General features: G+C 38.6%; 4 protein-coding genes across 7 annotated transcripts; 2 read left to right on the forward strand and 2 right to left on the reverse strand.

The window, feature by feature from the left end:
- The first annotated feature begins 853 nt into the window (after positions 1-853).
- pdcl (phosducin-like) lies at positions 854-5,449 on the forward strand. Of its 3 annotated transcripts, none has more exons than XM_077498002.1 (4): positions 854-1,163; positions 2,521-2,713; positions 2,997-3,178; positions 4,102-5,449. In XM_077498002.1, the coding sequence occupies exons 2-4, from the start codon at positions 2,539-2,541 to the stop codon at positions 4,666-4,668; spliced, it is 924 nt and encodes a 307-aa protein (XP_077354128.1). In that variant the 5' UTR covers positions 854-1,163; positions 2,521-2,538; the 3' UTR covers positions 4,669-5,449. The 3 variants fall into 3 exon arrangements, with proteins under 3 accessions (XP_077354128.1, XP_077354126.1, XP_077354127.1); XM_077498000.1 differs by lacking the exon at positions 854-1,163 and adding an exon at positions 1,224-1,390; XM_077498001.1 differs by lacking the exon at positions 854-1,163 and adding an exon at positions 1,278-1,454.
- Positions 5,450-5,941: 492 nt separating this feature from the next.
- cdca9 (cell division cycle associated 9) lies at positions 5,942-10,044 on the forward strand. Its single transcript, XM_077496659.1, has 10 exons — positions 5,942-6,116; positions 6,190-6,321; positions 6,668-6,705; positions 6,789-6,846; positions 7,394-7,455; positions 7,529-7,611; positions 8,203-8,274; positions 8,902-8,983; positions 9,518-9,604; positions 9,690-10,044. The coding sequence occupies exons 1-10, from the start codon at positions 6,005-6,007 to the stop codon at positions 9,732-9,734; spliced, it is 771 nt and encodes a 256-aa protein (XP_077352785.1). The 5' UTR covers positions 5,942-6,004; the 3' UTR covers positions 9,735-10,044.
- LOC144001960 (uncharacterized) lies at positions 9,937-11,839 on the reverse strand. The gene is made up of 3 exons (XM_077496662.1): positions 11,434-11,839; positions 10,344-10,409; positions 9,937-10,269 (listed from the first exon to the last, which is right to left on the reverse strand). The coding sequence occupies exons 1-3, from the start codon at positions 11,789-11,791 to the stop codon at positions 10,100-10,102; spliced, it is 594 nt and encodes a 197-aa protein (XP_077352788.1). The 5' UTR covers positions 11,792-11,839; the 3' UTR covers positions 9,937-10,099.
- A 37-nt stretch (positions 11,840-11,876) lies between these two features.
- Positions 11,877-13,673, reverse strand: rpl28 (ribosomal protein L28). Of its 2 annotated transcripts, none has more exons than XM_077496664.1 (5): positions 13,544-13,673; positions 12,720-12,807; positions 12,330-12,453; positions 12,096-12,214; positions 11,877-12,014 (listed from the first exon to the last, which is right to left on the reverse strand). In XM_077496664.1, exons 2-5 carry the CDS (start codon positions 12,798-12,800, stop codon positions 11,925-11,927), a joined length of 414 nt encoding a protein of 137 aa, XP_077352790.1. In that variant the 5' UTR covers positions 12,801-12,807; positions 13,544-13,673; the 3' UTR covers positions 11,877-11,924. The 2 variants fall into 2 exon arrangements, with proteins under 2 accessions (XP_077352790.1, XP_077352789.1); XM_077496663.1 differs by having other exon boundaries at positions 13,478-13,560.
- Between the last annotated feature and the right edge of the window lie 29 nt (positions 13,674-13,702).

Below are 13,702 nucleotides of genomic sequence, written 5' to 3' on the forward strand. Positions count from 1 at the left end.
CCCTCCGTTCGCTTGCCAGCTTTGTGTTTCTTTTGGCGAGACACGGAAAACTGATAGCAGCGGAGAAACGAGAGAACTTAATCGCAGGATGTGAAATGTTGACAAAAAAACAGTATCTCACAGAACAGATCATTTTGATAAAGTACGCTGCATTGTACACACCATAATTAAATTCTATTAAATGCGTATCTGTATTTTTTTAAAGCCTGATGGCAGTGGCCTTTCTGTTGATATTGTTATAAGAGCGCAAGCATTGTGGATTCTCAGTTACAGCCATGTTCTATTAAGCCCAAGAAGTATTTTTTATTTTTTTTTTATCCAAAGATTTGCTGAAACGTGTTGATATGACTTTTCAAGCGGGATTAGCGCATCGGCCTCCCAGCAACACTCATGGACAACGTCCTAACTTTTGTTCAAAGGTATAGAGGCAGACAGATATAATCTAAAGATAATGTTTTTTAATTTGACCTAAAATGAGCTCAGAAGTAACAAGTGAAACAAATAATCCAAAAGTTTATTTCTAAACAAAATTTTGAACTTTATTTTATTTTTATCTGTCTTCAGAATTTGTAAGCATTAAAATAAAATATTTTTTAGTTTTTGTGATCGTTTGTGTTTTATGATGTTACAACTGCATTATCATATGTTGGCATAAATTATGTTAGGGATAGATTAGGGTGCAGAGGAACGGCAAGAACTGTCGTAAAACGAGGACACACTTTTAATGTGTTATTTCATATTGCCCTCTATGGGTTAAATCGGGAACTGCATATAAAGGCAAGGTACAACGCTGACGTCATTGGGTTGCCTTCAAGTACACTAAGTTGACGTAAAAGAAATGGCAAGGCTTTGAACATAACGGATATCTTTTGGGTGCATTGCAGCTGTTTGTAATTCAGTTTTTCCTGGTCAAAAATAACATTTCGGATATATGTAACCACATTCTTGCGATTCATAATCGGCATTTCAAATACCTGCAACGTCATTTCGCCTGGGACAAATTACGTATGAGACGCGTCATTTCGGATAGCTACAATTCATCTGCAGATGTCCGTTATGTGAAATGCGAATATCTGCCAAGGAATACTAGATATGTCATTCCAGTTTGGGACGTCAACCGAAATTAATATACAGAGACGGAATACGTTTTGAGTACACAAAACGTGTGTATACATTTCAATTGGTGATGCCCGGTAATCGTCGTTCGCCGTTATGCGTCAATGCGATTGTGGGTTTTGTCAATATGCGTCCGTGCGATTGCGGATTTTGTTAAAATCGTGAACGCCTCACGCTCAGTGACGGATGCTGCTTCGGAGTTAGCATCTAACCTGGAGTAGCATCATTGACGCTCGGCGACACACTTTCGTCTACTAATTGATTATAAAGCAAGGTAACAACGGGGTGTATACAGATTCACTGTAATTCTATATCAATTTAAAGGCACCAGTCTCGAGGTAAATTTCACTTCCTTGTATAAAGCTAGCTAAATGTAAAGGGGTTTGAGGCTAAAGCTAACCTAGCTCACGTTATGTTGTTCAGTCCTTAATAAATGAGATAATTGGATTAGAATAACCTTCCTCCTGACTTGTAAGCGTTTTAAAATATATTTTTAACGTCGTCAAATGACCCACTAATTAAATACCATCTAACAACTTCATATCGATTTATTTAGCTATACATCAGTGCCTCTGAAAACCTCAAATTAATCGATAAAATAGAGGAGTACATATAGTATTTACATGGACAAGTTAAATTTGCATCATGAAGGCCGTAATGTACTCGTTTAAAATGCAAAAATCTAGTAATAGTAATCTAGTCTGCATTGTTGTCAGGTTGCCCTAATTTCACATATAAGGCCTTTCTAACAGCTTAGATAAATGTCATTCTCAATTATTACACTTCACTGGACAAATCTGAATTAACGTATTATGTGATGGAATATTTTAGTTTATATATGTTTTTCTGAGGCTGCAGCTGTCATGTTGATTCAAAACAAGTAAGAAATGATGTGCAAATTAATGATTAATCAAATTTTTACACAAAGAAGGGTTAGGGCTTACCTAAAATAAATAGTAAAACAATGTCATTAAAAAAACGGTTATTCTAATATATATATATATATATATATATATATATATATATATATATATATATATATATATATATATATATATATATATATACATACATATATATTCTCTACTATGCAAATTAATGTATTTTCTTCAAGCAGATTTTTTTCCTTGCAGTTTTACAACTTTATTTGCCAACATTAACAATAAAGTTTTATTCGTGTAAAGTAAAAACATCATCATAGTAAAATTACATGTAATTATTGTTCTCTAAAAAAATATTTTTTTTCTCATTAAATTGTGACTTAATTATTGTAAATATTTTTCTCCTATTCCAGTTGTTGAAAAATAATATTCAGACTATTTTCCCACTTGTCAAGGCTATTTTTGTTGTTTTATTTAAATGTAAAGCTCTCAAGCTAATACACCAAACTCTGCACCCTGATAGGTGTTGTGAGCCGTTGCCATGACGACGCTAGACGACAAGCTCCTGGGGGAGAAGCTGCAGTACTACTACAGCAGCAGCGAGGACGAAGGCAGCGATAACGAGGACGACGAGAGGGAAGCCAAAACCATCCGAGACGGCGCCGCCAACGAGCCTGAGCTCGACTACAGCGCCGACGGCAGCGCGGTCAACACGGGTAGCTGCTCTAACACAGTCCGATACAGTGAATCTCAAGTATTCGTGCGGGATAAGAACCGAACCCTGCTGTGAATACAGTAAATTTGCGAGTGATTGAGGGGTTTGTAATTGTCCATAGATGCTACATCAATGACATCGCAGCACAAACCGACTTTGACTTTTTAAAACACTACCTTGAAACTCGTTAACCACCCCATGCTTAGCTAGGTTCACTTTGCTTATCAAAAAGTATTGATGTTGAAAATTAATGACGAATGTCGGCAATTATTGTGATCGTCCAGGACCAAAGGGTGTGATCAATGACTGGAGGAAGTACAAGCAGCTGGAGGTGGAGCAGAAACATGAGCAGAAGAACGAGATGGAGCGCCTGATCAAGAAGCTCTCCATGACGTGCCGCTCCGATCTGGACCTGGAAAAAGACAAGGAGAAGCAGAAGGAGCTGCAGGACAAAATCAAATGCAAAGTAAGTCATGTCGCAGAGCAAAAGCGCGCATATTTGTACAACTTTATACTTAAAAAAAAAATTTCAAATTGTCTTCTAAAATAAGAGGGTCATTGTTGTTAATAACTTTTTATTCTTAACATGAATTGTAAGATAAATAATTGTAAAAATTGATGTTTTTATTCTGTAAATGTATACTTTTTGTCTCAGAAATTTAGTTTTACTCTGCTAAATTAAAATCCATTTTCTTGTTAATACAAACAGCATTTTGTCAATTGAGCACAGACTAAACAGAACGTATACAATTTTACTTTAGAAAAAGTGTTTCTATATATATATATTTATTTATTTATTTTTTACTAGATTGACTTTTGCAAGGCCCATAGAATTGTCTTCCATTTCTATCAAAACATGGAGCCTCCCAAAAGAAAGATGAAAGTCTCTTCCTTCATCAGGAAAAAAAAGTATATTTGTATGTGTTTCCGTTTTGCAGCAATTAGCATTAGAATATAAGCAAGTTTCGTCAATCTTCACATTCCTGGTGAAAACACTGACAAAAAGAGCTTGTTGCAACATCGCTATGGCTGATCTCTTATACTCTGCTGACACCATGTCAGAAGCTGCATCAAAGCCTTCTGTATGCTCTTGCATAAAATAAAAGTAAAAGAAAAAAATGTCTAAACACATTTTTGGGAGGCAAGGACAAAATATTAAACATTTTTACACGTTTTTGGGAATGAATGAGTTAATCAGAGCAAAAAAGGCACCTGTGTTTACTGTATCTTGTCTTGCTCACTCAGAGAAAAGGATGAAAAAAAAAAGTTATTTGGAAGCAATTAACTTCAAAAAACAACATTCAAACCTGACATCTATACGATCAGTTCCCATCCCTAGTCCATGTTGCTTCCAAAGAAGAGTACAGATGATGCATCTCTTGCGCGCAGATGACCATGCAGGAGTACAACATGCTCCAGCAGGAAGCGGACGACGAGGACTTCCTGCAGCACTACCGCGCGCAGCGCATGGAGGAGATGCGGCGACAGCTGTGCCGCGGCAAGCGCTTCGAGCGCGTCCTGGAGCTGACCGGCGGCGAGGACTTCCTGGAGGCGCTGGACGAGGAGGACAAGAGCACGCCGGTGATGATCCACATCTACGAGCCCGACGTGGCGGGCTGCGAGGCCATGAGCGGCAGCCTGGCGTGCCTGGCGCGCGAGTACCCGCTGGTCAAGTTCTGCAGCGTGCGCAGCTCGGCCATCGGCACCAGCTCGCTCTTCCGGGACAGCGCTCTGCCCGCCCTGCTGGTCTACAAAGGCGGCGAGCTCATCGGCAACTTCGTGCGGCTCACCGACCAGCTGGGCGACGACTTCTTCGCCGTGGACGTGGAGGCCCTGCTGCAGGAGTACGGCATGCTGCCCGACAAGGCCCCCGCCGTCCCCAAGACCGTCCGCAACGGCGCCATCGTTCAGAGCAATCTCAGCAACGATGACGATTCTGACCTCGACATAGACTAGAATGTATCTGACTGATTTTCTGAATAGACTTGTTTTCTTTCAACTCATTATTTTCTTGAAATACACACAATTTCTCCTCATAAACATGCTTTTTTTCTCTCTTAAGAAGATCGCAGTTTTATTCTCATAAATGAATAACTTTTCTGTTTTGTTCTTGTAAATAACATGCCTTACGATGCTATTATCGTAGAATTATAATTACATTTTTTTTTTCATTTTAATGACTTTTTCCTCATAAACAGGTGAAAAAATACATGTAATTTATTACATTTTTTTCCATTTATCGGACTTTTTCCTCATACATTTAACTTCATACAGGTGGGAAAAATAATTTATTCTCAAATAAATTTTTTCTGTCAGTATTAAAACTTTTTTTTAATCATAAATAGTAGCCTTTACAATTTTGTACTAGTATAAAACTATAATTATAATTTTTCATTTTTGGGACAGTTTATCATATTCCAACTTCAAACAGGTAAAAAAAGAAAAAAAAAAGTCTTAAAAATAAATTTCCTAAAATGAATTTTATTCTCATAAATTTATTTTCTGTTAATAAGACTTTTTTTTGTTCTCCTAAATAACAGCCTTTACAATGTTATCGTAAAATTATAATAACATTTGTTTCAGTTTTTCTGACTTTTTCCTCGTGCACCCAACTTCATACAGGTGAACACAATTACATCCATATTTACATGTTTATTACATTTTTTTCCCATTTGTAGGACTTTTTCCTCATGAATAATTTTATTTTTATAAATTAATACATCTTTTTCTGTCAGTATTAAGACTTTTTATTTTTTATTTTTTTTATCATAAGTAACAGCCTTTACAGTTTTGTCCTAGTAAAAACTATTTGGAAAATGCAACGTTCGATATAACAGGTGATTCCGATTCAAAGAGATGTCCAACATAAATCGCGTCCCTACTTTTGTTAGCATCCTCATATTTAATGACTTTCATGAATAGGAAGTCTTCAACCCAGATGGACCTCATTTATTCATTCATTGTTTTCTAACTTTGTATGTGCTGCAACGTTTAAGTAATTGTTGGAGTGTGTGGGAGTGGGGGGGGACTTATTGACTCTGTTGTTTGCTTGTTTTTTTCTAACTAGGCAGTTTTAGCTTCTGTAATATAAACATTTTTTAGCAGGAAATGTGAAAAGTCTTTTTTTTTAGGGTAGCCAATAGCTACAATCCTTATTGGGTCGTCAAATGACGACATGGACAACAGCCAATAGTAACTCTCCATACTTGGCCGGCGACACCTGAGGTATAAAAGGGGATTGCCGGGCATTTCCCCCCGATTTAGCACAATTTCCGAAATAGCACAAGATAGGATGGCTCCAAAGCGGTCAAGAAACGCAGCTAAAGTCCAGCATGAGGACGAGTTAAACAGAACATTGCGGGGACGCAAAATGAAGCTCTTACTTCAGCAATTTGAGAAAGAAGGTGAGACGACCTGAAGTCGACTCATGTTTACTTGTCATCGGCGTCTCAATGTGTTAATAACTTTGACACGCAGCGCAAGAGCGAATGAATGAACAGGCGAGCTGGCTGGAAAACTCACTGGCAAATGTCGACAAAGTGTTAAACGTGGAACTGATGAAGTTGCCGCCCTCGATTCGAAAGACGCGGGTTGGGGATTTGACTGGTGGTGAGTCGGATTCTCTTTTCACGTGCAGTCCTTCACGCGGATTTGCCCGTTGCTGTGAAACGTCAGCGTGTCCGCCATATTGGACGTGGCACATATGAACATAACTAATCGATGGACGACTAGCAGGTGTATCACACTCACTTACTTTAATTCAGAGGCTAATTTTGAAGTGTAAATAATTATGAGTGGGCTACATTTGGAAAATATTCAGCTTAATTATATTGTTTCAAATCTTTAAGGCGGGTGGCAGGAAAGCTGCCACACAAAAAACTGAAAATCCCTAACAAAGCACCTTGGGGTGCATATACAAGGTTGTCGTCATGTTCTTTTTGTTCACTTTCGGCAGAAGAATTTCCAGCCACCAAGGAGGTGTTTGACGTGCAGGTGAGCTGCTGCGTTACTCTGCCGCAGTCTCATCTAAAGGTGGGTAGAAGTGATGACAAGTTACTTATGTGGTGTGATTGCAGAAGCAGGACTCCCCTGAGATGATGCAGCGGATCCTCAGCAGGTTGACCAGCAGAAGAGGTTAAGTTTTGTTTTTTTGACCATGACCTTTAATGCACTAGGCAGAATACAAATTCAAGCATCTATTGAGCTATGAATTCTTTGCTATTGAATAATAATCATAATAATAATAATAATAACAATTGCTGTTGTTTTTATTATTATTATTGTTAGACCCGCTGATTAAATCGGCTGATACTAGCTCTTATAAAAAATAAAAAAAAATTGCCTTATTGTGCAATTATTTTTATTATTATTATTTTTTTTTAAACACGTTAACATTCGCATCATTGTACGGAAGAGGGTTAAAGCCAGTGAAGAAAAGGTTGGCCAGATTCTCACTTAGTATTCTGACTTTAATCTCAGAATTCTCACTTTAAGAACTCTGAGAATGCTCACTTTATGTCCCATGGAAAATTCATATTGACATTTTCTCAAGAATTTTTGAATTTTTGTTTAAAAAAAAATAAATAAAAAATCTGGAATGCATTTCATTCTGTACGTACGTACTTATAAACATTTATGTATTTACTGTATTTTTATTCCTTTTTTTTTTTTCATTTTTAAGGAAAATCAGCTGATCCGATACAATCCAGTTTGACTCGAAAGAACTCTGGCAAGACACCCAAGGTACTTGTGGGAGTATCACCGTAACATTGAGTTGAGTATACCTTTTGTGTATTTTTTGTTGTTGTTGTTTTAGGGGGCCAAAGGTGCAAAGGAAAGCAAGTCTATCACCGGCAGTCTTAGCGCGGGAAACATTGACGTGTCTTCACGGCAGGCAAGGTAGTAGGCACTGCCTGACCAAGGCTGAAATGAAACCATTTGGCTTCTTCTATTTTTTTAAATAATTTTTGCATTTCATATAGCCTACGCTACCTATATAGGTTTGAAAGTGACAACATTTGGTGATTTTCATAGCTCAATTAAAAAGGACTCGTGACTTCTTTTGACCTGCAGGCAAAAATGCTGCAAGCTGAGGAATTAGGCTGTTTCATCCTTTTCTGGGCATCCGGACGGGTTTTTATTAATGAGTGAAATTGTTTTCATTGTGTGGCAAATGGGAGGCGGGCAGACCCACAGGTTTGCGTACCTCACTTAGCGTTCAAAAAATGCCCAGAATGTGTGGAGCGGCATCATCAAATCATTTCTGTCAAGTAAGATTTCAATATTAGTCAGGCAGAGTGTCCTCCTTTTTTTTTTTTTTTTTTTTTTTAAATGAAAATATACCGACACACAAATTTGTAATTGTGTGCATCACAATTTACGACTGGCTGCCTACCCAGGCCTAGCGCTCACTGCACGTCACTGGCGTCATCTCACAGCATGTCTGTACCGTGTCACTTTTGTTTCAAATCTCTGTTCACATCTCCGCAGGGCTTCTGCAAGCGTTGTAACCAGAGGCCGCTTGAGAAAGCCCAGCAATGAGCCAACCAAACCCAAACTGAGGTATTCATGAGGTTTGGCACTATGTTGCAGGATAGGACAGTTAATGGATTTTATCTATTTGTGAATTGAGGTTATTTATTAGGGGTGTGCCCAAAAATAGATTCTCATAAGAATCACGATTCTCATTTAGTACAATTTAGAATCGATTTTAGATGTCCTGAAATCGATTTTATTTTAATTATTTTATACTGTCTTGCCCTTGTTTGTGTACTAGGAATGCTGTTCATGTTGTACCCCTTTTGGCCACTTAGGGGCAGTGTGGTTCTGTACATTCTGATACACAGTTAAGTTGTCGCCACATTAGAGAGTAGAAGGAAAAGTCACAATCAAGTTATGGCAATAAAAGTTGATTTTTGGTTTTGCAGCGTAGGGAGAGCATATGCCGGTGAGTAATGTTAAAATGCGTCTCTGTATACATTCCTGAAGCGTTTTGTATGAATAGCCGTCCTTTTGAGGGACAAAAGTGTCCGCGAGTAGCTCGCTTATTAGCATTAGCCAGTCAGAATGGAGTACATCATGACAATTACATATTTATTTATAAAATGAAGCAGAAATCATTGTCAGTCATTTAGTAAGGATTGTGTTTCCAAATCGGGAAGTAAAAATTAATTTGTTCTACTTATCTAGGGCTGTGGCCTCGGTGGGAGATTTGGAATGCTCAAGAGCCGGATCTGCAGCACACATCAGCGTAACCACGGGGCGTGGACAGGTATGGACGGGGATCAGGGGGACTACTTCCACAAAATACTTTTCAATGTCATATCATTTAAAAGCAAATATCGACTATAAGCTCGAATCCATTTTGCCACTTGCTGTTGACTGAAGATGATGTCACAGTTGCTCAGGTAACAACCAATCACAGGGCAGCTTCAGAAAACAGGTGAGCTGTGATTGGTCGATGCCTGAGGAACTGTGATGTCGTCTAAAGTCGACAGCAAGTGGCAAAATGGCCGCCTTCTAAGATGGATACAAATGGCTGGATTTTGCTGCATAACTCATATTCCACAAATGTAATATTAATCAGAATGTCATGTTTAGACAAGTGAGGTCACATATAATATATTATTGCCAAGAAATGTGAACACAAAACGGTATCGGGTTTTCACCAGTGCTAATGTAGCATTCTCGCTAAAAACATTTTTGGGTTTATTTACCTTGGCAAATGGCTTTTGATTATGTCAAATCAGAATCACTAATCCAACTTGTGTAGAGCTCACGTTTTTTGTTTATCTCATGATGCCAGACCGTGTGCGTTTCTGAAGCTAACAAGGATAACATCAACTTCGACTTGCTGGACGATGTGGCGTTGGGTGGATTGCAGGAACTTTCGGTTAAGTGTTGCCTCAGCACTTTTTTTTTTTTTCTTTTTTAAATTAAGACCGATGTGGTTAACACTTTTCTGTATGACTTCACAGAAACTGATCAAATACGTGTCTGGAAAAGGCTGTAGTCACAAATGAGTCAGCACTTCTTTTTAAATTATTTCACCTTATTAATGTCTTTTTTTGTTTGCTCTAGACTATATTGACACCATGTATGGAAAGGATATTTACCTTTTGAAATGAAAATTTGAAGTTTCTATGTATTATATACAATAAAATTAACATTTTTTTTTTTTTGAACTGCCTAGAAGTGTAGTGGGATTCATAACTCAATGAAAAGTTGCAGTGTTACAAACTGTTCACTTTTTAATTCTAGGTACTTTTATCATTACTGTATGTTTGTACAAATATTTTTCGTCATTAAAATACACAGAACAATTTTCTTTGACGCAATCTGCTATGTATCCTACCTAAGAGCTCCAACATGCATATTTGTTTCCATGTTAGTCATTTATTATTGTTGATTGCATCAATGAGCTCAAGTAGGCGGCGGTCGTCGCCATCATGGTCATCAGGACCAGACTGGGCCCGCCAGGGCGAGGCCCGGCAGAACCGTGCAGGTCACGTCCGCAGAAGGTGTGTTCCAGAAGCAGATGAGTGTCTGCGCTTAACCCTGATGGCAAAAGTATGATAATGTTCCATTTATTTTGGTGATGATGATGATGATGATGATGATGGGATACACACCTCGCTGCGACCACTCTTCCCAGAGATGATGGATGTCTTCCTTGTGATGCTCGTGATGTGTTGGGTCTACAAACGCACAAGAGCTGAATGTTGGTGAGCTATGTGGATACTTTCATAATTAAATGCAATTTAGGTGTAGTGTTAAATGATTAAAATTCTGTTGACAAGGTTTAGTGCATAATTTTGTGGTTTCTAAGATTAAGGATTTTTTTTTTTTGCTGGAGTAGAATAAAATGTTTTTTTTATAGGCTAATAAGAAATGTGGATAATAAAATGGCATTACAGAAATGTTATTTTTACACTAAAACACACATCTGCATAACCTTGTATCCTTACTAACATTAAAGCAAAACTAGATTTCTAAAAAAAAAAAGAGAAAAAAAAAAAAGTATACTTCCTGGCTGCACATGCTCCCTGACAATGAGGATGCTACTGCCCCTTACTGTAGTGGATGTGCCATTGCAGTGTATTGTAGTACAGTACAGGAAGATAAATACTATGGGTTGGGGAGTCAGGGTCATAGCGGGGGAGGCTATTTGAGAAGGGTTACATAAATGAATAATCTTAAATGTTAAGATCAAAACAGAAGACTAGACAAACTAATACCATATGTAGGCCTATAACTAGTATTTTGAATGCAAATAAAAAATCAGCTCGCATCAAAAGTTATTTCTGTGGCTATTTGGATAATAAGTTTAAAAATATACACATTTGAATACTACAGAAAAAATATGGCACAAGACTGAGCTAGCGACAAAGTAAATTAAAATTTTAGGATGACTTAAGTGGAGAGGATTAAATACTAAAAAATATCTTGATTTAAATATAGCATAAGATACAGTGTGAAATTTATCACCGTTAATTCTGTGGATTATAGGATCATAGCAATAAATGCTGGTTGCTGGGGAGGATTAGAGGCAGAGATGACATGGATAGGAAATGAAAAATGGACACCATATTATAAAAGTGCTGATTCTGCCATTGTGAGTTTCACAATTTCACAATAAGTTATTTCACTATTATTTATAAGCCATATATGAATTATTCATTTTTTCTTCATAAGAACATTGAAAATAAAATGAAGCGCTACCATTGGAGTGATGCCAGAGCATGCGTCGGAGCTTCCCGAGGGCTTGCGTGAGGTTCTCCAGCTGGTCGTGGAGGTGGATGTTCTCCTCTATAAGCTCATGGATGGTGTCCTGCAGCTCAAAGGCGGCTCCTGGCAGCAGCAGCAGCAGCATGTGCGCGGTGATGAGGGGAAGCGACAACGATGTAGGCCTCATGGCAGCCGACGCGCGGGAACATGACTCGGAGAGATTCGCTGGCTGAGATTGATTTGTGCTTGGCGTTTGAACACCGAAGGGAGGAGGGGAGGCTTTACTTTCCAATGCGATGGATGGAAAGCTGCCTGCGGGGGTGCTGCAAAAATCCATCCTGGGCTTTGACATGGGCAAAGATAAAGGATGCGGATTTTGTCTATATGAAGCAGTCTTTTGTCGAAAACACCCCCAAAAAAAATAGACATGAACAAAGTTTTTCCCAAACAAAAAGATTTTATTCTGCATCATTGGATATGTCCATTTATGCTGTCTTGGTAGCCCTGGTGCGCTTCTTCTTGACCACCACAGGCTTCTGGCTCTTGAGAATGGCACTGGCACGACGCAGGGCGGCCTGGAAGCGACGACAACAAATGACAATAAGGATCATGAGGGAAAACATTTATTGATTTTTTTTTAAAAGAGCAACACTGACCATGCGGAGGTCCTTCCTGTACTTGTTCTTGCGGATGATGTTCCTCACGCTGTTGAGAGTGGCGCGGGCGTTCTTGTTGATGGTGATCTTGTTGTAAGAAGTGACAGGCTTGTTCTGACCTGGAAAACCACAAAACATCATCTTAGCATGCAAGCTAACTTCTTTCCAAGAGCTTTTGTACGTAATTAAATTAAAGCCAAGTAGGTAGTCAAGTACTTTAGTTGAAGCCCATACCTGCGCGCTTCTTGATAACGACGACCACTCCTTTGCCATCAGCTGCCGGCTGCACGCCCACCGTCTTCTTGTGCACCAGCCCATTGAAGCGGAATGAGTTCCTGGCCTTCAGGTTGTTGGGTTCCTGCCGTTAGCCAGCAGGCGATTAGCAGCACATTCACATTGCAATAAATGTAAAGCCAACTCAACAATTTTAATGTACTGCACCTATCTTTGTATTTTTATATTTTTTCAACACCCTTAGATGTTAGCAGTGGAATAACTAGTGGAGGAGACCAGCTAATATCTTATTCATCTGAAAGGGGGATGTTAGATGAGTTTGAAATTGTATTAAGGCGTTTTACTATTATACTTGGAGGATAATTAAGGACACAATTTCAGATGACTCACAGTGCTGTAGGTTTGTCCGTTCCTCTTGAGGAGGAAGCTGGAGCAGTTCCTGATCACCATCCACTGCAAATGGGCCGACATGGTGAACCTGGACATTAGACAAGATTACGTTCAATTTTGTTGTTCTGTGACAGGACGTCAGGCTACTATTCTCAGACACATAAAATAAAAACTCATTAAAAAAAAAAAAAACGTTCATACGCTTCACAATATAATTGCTAAGGAATGTTAACATTTAAACCTCTCCCACCGCATGTATTAACCAAAATTGATCGTTTTTCAAAGTGTTCATCACATTTAGGACGTCTGGTGAAACCACTCTTTGTTTTGCCCAAATCCCTAAGCTTCACAACCTCCTTCTATATTTCTGGACAAATTAATTCAAGTGCCATATTCTACATTTCAATAAATTCAAGCGCATTTCAGTTCAGCGTGAGCTGGACGGCGTAAGGCCAAAGTGACAGGAAGTCAAACGAACACCCCAATATTGGTAATTGGGAGTAACAACAAAAACAGTACGTGGGGAAGACTCACTAACTAGTATATATATTAAAAGAAAAGAAAAAAGGTCACGTTGATATATTTATAAACGTTATGGTGGCTAATAGAAGCCCGTTTGCTAATGTTAGCGAGCCCGCACGGCGAGGCCTAACATAGCATATTTGACCGTTTTTTGTAAAATGTGCCCATTTACTATTATACTGGGTGATAAATATTCAACCCAGCAATTATATCTTACACAAAAGTCCAAGACTTACGTTAAACAAGAAAGAATTTTATCTGTTTTAGTGAGCGACTGCTAGCAGCCGAAGCGACCACGTTACCTTCTAGCGGAGGAAAAGGAACAGAGAAGGCGGAAACCGTTTTACCCCAGCTCAAGCAAGCGATCAATCCGCGTTTTGTCTTTATTTTGCGAAGATAACAACCGTCAGGTCGTCAATCTGCTTTTGTATTATCTTTGTTTACATGAAGAACTATTTCTA

Source organism: Festucalex cinctus, chromosome 15, assembly GCF_051991245.1.
Source record: "Festucalex cinctus isolate MCC-2025b chromosome 15, RoL_Fcin_1.0, whole genome shotgun sequence".
Taxonomy (NCBI): Eukaryota; Metazoa; Chordata; class Actinopteri; order Syngnathiformes; family Syngnathidae; genus Festucalex; species Festucalex cinctus.

Excerpts from the sequence above, each read along its gene's own strand:
- pdcl (XM_077498002.1), top strand. The coding sequence starts at position 2,539 with ATGACGACGCTAGACGACAAGCTCCTGGGGGAGAAGCTGCAGTACTAC. Across the intron at positions 2,714-2,996 it reads CGGCAGCGCGGTCAACACGG|GACCAAAGGGTGTGATCAAT; the intron begins GTAGCTGCTCTA and ends GTGATCGTCCAG. Across the intron at positions 3,179-4,101 it reads AGGACAAAATCAAATGCAAA|ATGACCATGCAGGAGTACAA; the intron begins GTAAGTCATGTC and ends TCTTGCGCGCAG.
- rpl28 (XM_077496664.1), bottom strand. The coding sequence starts at position 12,800 with ATGTCGGCCCATTTGCAGTGGATGGTGATCAGGAACTGCTCCAGCTTC. Across the intron at positions 12,454-12,719 it reads ACGGACAAACCTACAGCACT|GAACCCAACAACCTGAAGGC; the intron begins GTGAGTCATCTG and ends GGCTAACGGCAG. Across the intron at positions 12,215-12,329 it reads CGTTATCAAGAAGCGCGCAG|GTCAGAACAAGCCTGTCACT; the intron begins GTATGGGCTTCA and ends GTGGTTTTCCAG.
- LOC144001960 (XM_077496662.1), bottom strand. The coding sequence starts at position 11,791 with ATGTCAAAGCCCAGGATGGATTTTTGCAGCACCCCCGCAGGCAGCTTT. Across the intron at positions 10,410-11,433 it reads GCTCTGGCATCACTCCAATG|ACCCAACACATCACGAGCAT; the intron begins GTAGCGCTTCAT and ends GTGCGTTTGTAG. Across the intron at positions 10,270-10,343 it reads GGAAGAGTGGTCGCAGCGAG|GGTTAAGCGCAGACACTCAT; the intron begins GTGTGTATCCCA and ends TTTTGCCATCAG.
- cdca9 (XM_077496659.1), top strand. The coding sequence starts at position 6,005 with ATGGCTCCAAAGCGGTCAAGAAACGCAGCTAAAGTCCAGCATGAGGAC. Across the intron at positions 6,706-6,788 it reads AGGAGGTGTTTGACGTGCAG|AAGCAGGACTCCCCTGAGAT; the intron begins GTGAGCTGCTGC and ends GTGTGATTGCAG. Across the intron at positions 9,605-9,689 it reads GTGGATTGCAGGAACTTTCG|AAACTGATCAAATACGTGTC; the intron begins GTTAAGTGTTGC and ends ATGACTTCACAG.